Genomic DNA, 8,511 nt, shown 5'->3' with positions numbered 1-8,511 from the left:
AAGAGCCACAGTGATAGCGATTCTAGCTGGAAACACGAGCAGCCAACGCAAAAAGGCAATCAGTAAGACAGGACGCAGCGTGGTTAACACTGAAGCCCGAGGTTCGTCTGCGCTCTTGGCCAAGACGCCAAATGGCTTATTCGCTGGATGGGGAAAACACATTTACTTGTTCTGACGGACTAAAAAGCTAACCAAGCTCGGTTCAGGTAGAAATTTGATTTTCACAACTGACTGTGTGCAGGAGACGGCCTTTGGAAGTATAAAGGGAAGAAGATGCCCTGAGAATTGTTTGTGCCTGGGCAGTTGAGGGTCTAGTTGTGTCTCCCAGCACAACACAGCAAACGGGACGTTTCCCCGGCCACCCAAAGCGCCCTGAAAAGCAGTCTTCTCATCAGAAGTCGGTCTTTGTGTCTATGAACTTCCAGGGATAGAAAATCTCTATTTCTCTGAGATCTAGTTGCCAATGTTTGGTGTGACCTGACCCCCACAGTCCCTCACGGGGAAAAACTGCTTGTCTGGTCAAAACCACCGCATCTTCAGGCCCCCCCCAAAGCTAGTCGACCTCACAATCACTCCAAGAGAGTAAATACCAAATGGAGCCAAGGTCATCCAATTATTTTTGCATTAAGACTTTAATATGCTGGTCTGGCCGGTGTGGCTCAGTGGTTGAGCATCAACCCTGCACCAAGAGGTCACTAGTTCGATTCCCGGTCAGGACACATGCCCAGGTTGTGGGCCCGATCCCCAGTGGGGGGCATGCAGGAGAGAGCCAGTTGATGTTCTCTCACCAATGTTTCTATTTCTGTCTCCCTCTCACTTCCTCTCTAAAAAAATCAATAAAAGAAAAAAAACAAAAACAAAAACTTTAATATGCTTATACCAACTACTTCTTATTCCTCACAGTTCTGTTTAAAAGGCAGCTTAAAAAACGGAACTGCCTACTGACCTGATTGATTCCCCTTGAAAAATGGAGGCATTTTGCCTTTCAACACCGTACCCCCATTCTCCAAACTAGCATAGGCCAACAATGGTTAACAATAACTAAAGCCATTCACTTCAAAATATTTTAAAAAATATTTTCTTATTTTGGGCCCCATTTTATCTTTTTTTTTTTTTTTTTTAGCAGCAAATAAACTTTGTTTTTGTGATTACCGTACATCACAGACTCCGCCGTGTTTGAGGGGGCGGGGCGGGGAGAAGGCACTCTGCAAAGACTTGGTTCCCTAACCGAAGGCAACAGTGAGTGTCTTATGTACAAACAGCTGAAATCCAGATGCGGATAACTCACCGAAACCAAAGGGTGTGCAAATGGCCTCGGGCTGATCACATAACAGAAATGTCCACAATGCTACAGAGAAAGACCCTAATAAAGCAGCGATTTTTAAAAAAAGCCACCATTATTTGGGATCACTGTTTCCAAGGAAAAATACCAAAAGTGTGTTATTTGTTCATGCACAGAAGGTAATAGGATCTTAATTCGTATACCCGGGCAGCCTTGGAATTCTTCAGCCCCTGAAGGAGTAACTTGCAACAATCTTCCACCTCCGGGGCCATCTCTCCTCCTGAGTCCTCTGAAGCTACTACTGATGGGCTCTTGCACGTTTTCGGTGACCGTTCTCACGGCCGCTGGGTCACAACACGCAAGTCTTCACCCGGGCCTTCACGGGGCCTTGTCAATAAAGCACTCTTTGGTGGGACACAAGCAGCTTGGGGACTTAATAGTGAACGTTACGACACAACATTACACATACCAGCGTGACGACGGTCACACCGAACAGTATCCGATTACAGAAAGTACCCTCTCAGCCACGCCCGTTTCAGCTCTGTACATTTGGACACGGGCGAACAGAAAATAAATAGGTAAGGGACCTCCAGCAGACCCGCGACTCCTCTGAAGGCCAGCAGCGAGCGTGATTGCCATCACAGGGACACACATGCACCACGGGGCAGTCAGCCCTCCTGACGACAGAGGGCTCTGGTATTTACACCTGAGACTACATTTACAACAGCTTTTTTGTCGTTCAACTTGAGACGCTTCTACAAGAGGACAGCTGGCGTGTCCTCAAGTCGGCCTTGCACCCGAGCGCGTGCCGTTATTTCAACTCCAGTGGACACTGTCTTCATTGAACAGACTTCTTAGGTAGGAAGCTAAGGCCTTTGCAACTTTGTTTTGTTTCCAAACACACTGTGAAAGTCCTGTGGCAGCTGTGCTCCTAGAGTCTTCCTCGGCTCTGGTCACAGGCTTCTACTTAACGCAAGACTGTGTTAGTCCTTGAAATGGAGGGACTACGGGAAAAAAGAAGGATTTTACCACGGAGGTTTTCAAGTGCCCCATACATAGTTATCAAAGACAAGGCAGGCAGCATAATAAAACATACTGGCATGCTAAAAAGTAGACACTTTGTATAGTTCTTTAATGACACATACTTTGGAACAGATAGTACAATGCCGACCATAAAGACAAACAGGAGAGAGAGGCAGAGCAGAAAAAGGTTCAGTTCTGCAAAATAAATAAATAAATAAATAAATAAAAACCAACACCAACAAGAAGGGGGCGGGGCGGAAGCAGCGAGCAACGAGTACCATAATGCCAGCAAGGGCATTTGCTGCAAAGCATTCCTTTTCCTTCCTTCCCTCTGCGGAACCAGGCTGCGGGAAAAGTGAAAAGAACGAAAAGATGAAGAAGTGTTATTTCCAAAGCGGGACTGGTCACCGAAAGCTCTGGCACCCGGAGCAGTTTCCAGTTCAGCAGAGCGCCAGGCCCGCGCCTCGCCCCCCACTTCCCGGCTCGCTGCGCAGCCGCCAGGGGGCGCCAGGCAAAGGCGCCAGAAGAACCCTCGTGTGCTCAGAAATCGCTGCCCTTGATGGGTCCTCACGCTACCTCCCTGGTTTCCTTCCGCAATGTATAATGTTACACTTTCAACTAAAGAGCAACTTTCAGGGAAAAGCTAAAACAAAACAAAAGAGTCAGAAAAACCATCTGGAGGTGCCCCCCTCCCCGGGGGTGATGACGTTCATCTAAGTCCATCGGGGAGGTTTCAGAGACTTCAACACAGTATTGAGTGTAAAAGTCCAGGTCAGTTCACAAGTGGGAAAATATCTGGAATTTCAAAGGGAGATTAATATTTTAAAAGATCGGAGGTAACCAACATCTTTTTAAAAGAATGTTTAGGTAGAACATTCTGCGCCTTCTACACGGATGGACTTCTGGAGACAGTGGCAATAACAAAACATTTAAGCCCACAGGTGATGGAAGTCACTGAGATCAGAGACGTTAATGGACAGAAGCAGCGACAGGCATGATGATGGTGAGAATCACAAAGGAGACTTCTCCAAAAGCCACAAGAAAAAAGAAGTCCTAAATGTAGCTACTCCCAAATGAAGGGCTGGCGAAGAGCCTCGGAGGCCAAGGAGAGAACCCTCACAATGCGAAAAATGAGGCACATGATTCCCCCAAAGCAATGGGCATTAGGGAGGTTTGGCAGGTGGAGGAGAAAGCATGGTCCCCAACGACGCAACCTGGAATAAAAAAAACTCTCTCGTATATGACAGTTTTCTTAGAAAATGATGAAGTTATTCTAAAAAAGAAAGGAAAAGAGCAACAGCTGACAGAAACATGCACCCAGTGGAAACTGACCGACATCCGTGAGGTGGGTTCCCCATCGGAGGCACGATGGTGACCCTCTCAAGACTCACGCTAAGCCTTGGCCAGTATTGCTCAGTGGTTAGAGCATCGCCTGAGGACCAGAAAGTCCCAGTTCGGTTCCCACTAAGGGCACATACCTCAGTTGCGATTGTCTCCAGCCCTGGTTGGGGTCGTGTGAGTGGCAGCCAGTCGATGTGTGTGTCTCTCTCTTCCTCTCTCTCTCCCTCCTGCTCTATCTGAAGATAAATGCAAAACTATCCTCAGGTGAGGATAAAAAAAAATAGACTCACGCTAAGAAAGTTAATGCGAGGACACTGAAAAGCAGGCCAATTCTTCACTGCATTTATAAAAAGAGAAACATTAAAATGGGTTCCTAGCTCTATCAAGAAGTGGGAGGTGCAGAGCGCATCACCCTCGTGCGGCTCGGGAAGGGGATGAGACAGTCCCGCTGAGCCCCACATGGAGGGTCGGCGGCACAACAGCCTCCACCAGGCTCCGGGGCCTGCGCTGCCGGGCTGCCAGAGCAGAGCTCGTCACAGGGACGGGATGAGACGTGGCCCACATTCAGTGGATACACGAGGGAATGATTATCTGCCACGAGACAAACATGGTGGTGTTTCTTTCCCGACAAATGCTTATGACAATACTTACATTTTTTCAAGTGTCAAATATCTGCTCTTTTTGTTGTTGTTAATCCTCATCTGAGGATATTTTCCATGGATTTTTTGATTAAGTGGAAGTGAGGGAGGGAGAGGGAGAAATATCGATGTGTGAGAGACACATCGATTGGTTGCCTCCTGCACGACCCTGATCAGGGCTGAGGCTCAAACCTGCAACCCGGGTACGTGCCCTTGACCGAGTACCAAACCCGAGACACTTCAGTCTGTGGGCCAACACGCTAACCTCTAAGCCAAACTGGCTAGGGCCAAATAGTCGATCTTTTAACATGTTTGTGGAAAAAGTCTCCCAAGTTGTAGAGCCTCTCAGGAAACTGTCAAAAATCAAGAGAGTCGTATCAGTGGAAAGGGGTTTGGGTGAGGTCTTCACTCGGAAGCCTCTAAGAACAGAGCAGAACATGGAAATGAAGGTCAAGTTCCCCGGCACAGTGGCGATGAGGATGATGACGTCATGCAGGCACGTGAACCTGCAAAGAGGAGGGGTCGCCAGCGCAAGGACGCGGACTGGGCCTGGCGCCTGGCACGGACAGGGGGGCGAGCTCCGAGAGGCTGCGCTATGTGCTTCTCTACTGTTGTCTAAGAAAAGAGTGCTATTCGGTACTTTAAAATTACTGAATAATCTTATCTCATATTATTTTCTCCTAAACCAGATTACGTACAAATGTGTTAATTTCTTCATCACCTTCCAACCCAAACCGGATACTGTTCAGCAGTATAAAAGTTTCGGGCTATGGAGCCTGGCTGCCTCAACTCCCATCATTTCTGAGAAGCAGGGAGTGGGACCTGAGCATAATGCATGTGTCTTTCTTTCTGGTGAGGCGCAGGTGGCTCACGGGCGACATGACAAGGCCAAAGTCCTGAAGGAGGCAAAGGAGACCCGCACGGGGGCGCTGCACACACCGCGAAACCCAGCTGACTCGCACTGGCTCACTTCCTTGCCTCTCCCAAGCTCTGAGAGTCCAGTTCAGAAAACTGAAAGGAACTATCCCCAATGCCTGCAAACTCCTTTGGGCCACTGTGACATTAGACTTCAGACCCTCAGAGCATCCGACCCAGGGACCTCGGGGAGATGCTCACTGCACAGGAGGCGCCTCTACCGAAGAGCACAAGTTAGGTCACCAGACAAGACCTAGATGGAAAAACTGTCACATGGCCACACCCTCAGGGGAACAGCCTGTGACAGGGCACACCCTGCCCAGCTCCTGGGCTCTATTCCCCTGAAACCTGAAGAGCACAATCCAAAAAGGTAGAAAGCAGATTAAATGTGTAAGACACACTAGACTGTAATGAAGCCCGAGCAATGCGACCCAGAAAGATTATGTCCATTCAAACATGTCTAACTATCACCAACAGCAGGCTTACTTGAATTTTTAATAGTTTAATTCACCTAAAATTATCAAAGCTAAAATACTCTCATTTCACTTCATTCATTGTAGAAAAGTTGGGAAAAAAAGAAAACGAGGGAAAAAAAGAAAACGAGGGAAAAAAAATTCCCAACTGTCTTTCCAACCAGAAAAACTGTTAATTTAATGGCATATTTTCCTTTACCTTATTTCAAAATACATATATGGAAATATATACATTTATATACACATAATAAAAATATACTGTACATTTACAACATTAGAGTCATACTTCGTAACAATGATGCATAGCTCTTTCCATTTATTGCTTCGTGACTGTTTATCCAGATCATTAAATTTTCTTTAAAAACATGATTCTAGATTTGGTATAATCCATCAATCTTCAGACCATTTCCTCTTTCTCACTGTTATAAATAACATTCTGGTTTTATGTTATAATGTACCTAAGTCTTTGGTTTTTTGGTATTTCTCTAATATTCTTCTCAAGTGGAATTAGTATGAACATTTGATACCTTTTCTAATAAAAAATTTTAAATCCTAAAATCATGCCTCAGTGCCCAGTTCTCAAATACTCGTCCTGGGGCACGACCACACTGTCACGAGGGTATAAGTATGCAGGCAAATTGCACAAAGGAATCAGCAAAGATGAAAAACAGCAGAACTGAATGAATTCTTAAAACAGCCAAACACCCGTTGCCCTCTAGTCCTCGGGCCACGGGCTGCTGTGGGCCACGCCAGGCTCGCTCAGGCCGAGGACGCGCACCTCGGGCCCACACCCCAAAGACACGGGGGCAGAAGAACCAAACAGCAGCAGGGAAATCTGTGCAGGGCGTCTGGTGGAAGCCAGGCCCCGCGTGCGGAAGGGACTCGTGTGGCAGGACCCCGGGCTGCCACCTCCAGGCAGACACACAGCAGTGGAGAAGGTGCCTGCCTTCCACTCCTGAGACCACAGGATGTGGCTTATCTGCTCTTCCCCAAAAGGGATCTGTTTTTAGAACACATTAAAAATAAAATGCCTGCCTTCAGTTCATGACTAACCTCCAAAGACAACAGTGAGCGACAGATGTGGTCATAGATCACGTCCATGTTCTGCCTTTATTAACGAAGGAAATAAAAGATTCAGGGCTCAACGTGCAAGAATGAGCCCCTGGGCGTGGACTGGGGCCCAGAGAAGAGTCTGCGGGGAAGAAAGGATCGAAAACTCACTCAAGTTCGCATGTCTCCACCCGCACACGTATGTGCAGTGAACTCTCCAACAACTTCGCTGTACCTGATACACAGAAAGATTTCCTCCGAGTCCTGACAGAGAGCTTTGGAAGTTCTAATTAAGAACTTATATATGTTCTCAGTTTCCCCACGTTATAAACCAGGGACCACATTTCCAGTGTTGAGAATCATCTTTGAGAAACAAAACGAAACAAAAGCCAGCACTGGAACGGCCCAGATCGCCTTAGAGGAGGAACAGAGCAAACACACTCGGCTCATTTCCCATCACAGGGACCCTGCTCTTCCCTATCTCCAGGAGAGCAAACTGGACAAACAGCGCTGGGAACTTTCCAGAAGAGTAGGATTCTTTTCTCACCTTTTAAAACTGCCTTTTCTTGAAGCAGATCTGGTGGTTCTTTTAGAACTGCCTGCACTCCCAGAAACGCCGGGCCCAGACGCCTCGCAGCTCTGAACACTGGGGTGGAGAATTACTCTGAGAACATCGGAAAAAATAACATGATATCACTGAAACAATTTTCAAATACTTGACACAAGAAGGCATTCTGCACTTGGGTGCAAATTATTTGATGGAGAACGGATAGGATTTCCCATAAACGCACTTTTGCATCGAGGTCTTTTGAAACGAGGCATCTCATTTCCCTGTGAAGGTTAGTTCCAAAGTTAATGAGAGTACTGTGCTTTTGGACAATGAATGACCTGGTGTTTTTTTTTTTAACAATTCCCACACCAAAGAAACCAATCAGTAAAACAAGTGCCCCAAGGTAAAAGTAGATGCTCAAAATTCCAGTCATGAAAACAAGGAATCATTTAATCTCCCCAATTCTAAAGAATGTGTATAAGTGTCTATACAATATCCACTCCTCAGAGCTAAGAGCAGGGGCAATAAACCCCCCATCAATACCAGTTTTATATAACACTTCAAATTTTCAAACACATTCAAGAAAAATTTGAGTTTTGTCTGGATTATAACTGCTTACTAAATCACCAAGTGCCATTAACGAGAAAGTGAAACTGCTTAGCCCAGCCAGTGTGGCTCGGTGGACTGAGTGCCATCCCATAGACTGAGAGGTCCTGGTTCAATTCCCGGTCAGGGCACGCGCCCAGGTTGTGGGAGGAAGCCAATTGATATATCTCACATATCGATGTTTCTATCTTTCTCTCTCCTCTTAAACAAAACAAAACAAAACAAAAAAGAGTAAAACTGCTTAAATTTTGTGAAACTTGATTTAATTAAACCCTAAAAACCTCAAGGAAGTGATGCCTATGGGAATCAATTATACTGGGGGCAAATTCATGAATCAGAAAGAACTCTATGAGGGTAAGCCTATGGGTGTTTTTAAATTCCTCACTCATTTATCACAGGGAAAACACAAAAATATTTTATACACAATTCTTTACTTCAAGAGACTAAAATGCTAAAATGTATGCAACCCACATTTATACACCCATCTTTTATTTCTCTGTAGGAGAAAACATCACTTCAAAAAGCTTTCTCCTCTCATATGCAAGCATTTGGATAACAACTGGCTTGAACCCAGCTCCTAAGAGCAAAAAGAAGCGCCCCGGCTGGTGTGGCTCAGTTGACCTGTGGACCAAA

At 46.1% G+C, this 8,511-nt stretch overlaps 1 protein-coding gene across 6 annotated transcripts in view; it reads right to left on the bottom strand.

Moving 5' to 3' along the window:
* Window positions 1-1,181: 1,181 nt before the first annotated feature.
* The window catches only part of CDC14B (cell division cycle 14B), an 85,029-nt gene continuing 77,699 nt past the window's right edge, over window positions 1,182-8,511 (bottom strand). For 3 of the 6 annotated variants that reach the window (XM_036261092.1, XM_036261095.1, XM_036261097.1), the window contains one exon: window positions 1,182-2,286. Coding sequence is in view for 3 of the 6 variants with exons in the window: in XM_036261095.1 (XP_036116988.1) it covers window positions 2,250-2,286 (37 nt within the window). In the remaining 3 variants the exon portion in view is untranslated. Of the gene's footprint in view, window positions 2,287-7,269; window positions 7,387-8,511 lie in introns of those variants that run through there. The other 3 variants (XM_036261090.1, XM_036261094.1, XM_036261091.1) reach the window with 2 other exon arrangements.

The sequence above is a fragment of the Molossus molossus genome, unplaced genomic scaffold, assembly GCF_014108415.1.
Source record: "Molossus molossus isolate mMolMol1 unplaced genomic scaffold, mMolMol1.p scaffold_m16_p_14, whole genome shotgun sequence".
NCBI classification, from domain to species: domain Eukaryota; kingdom Metazoa; phylum Chordata; class Mammalia; order Chiroptera; family Molossidae; genus Molossus; species Molossus molossus.
This window is presented reverse-complemented; position numbering and strand designations above follow the sequence as displayed.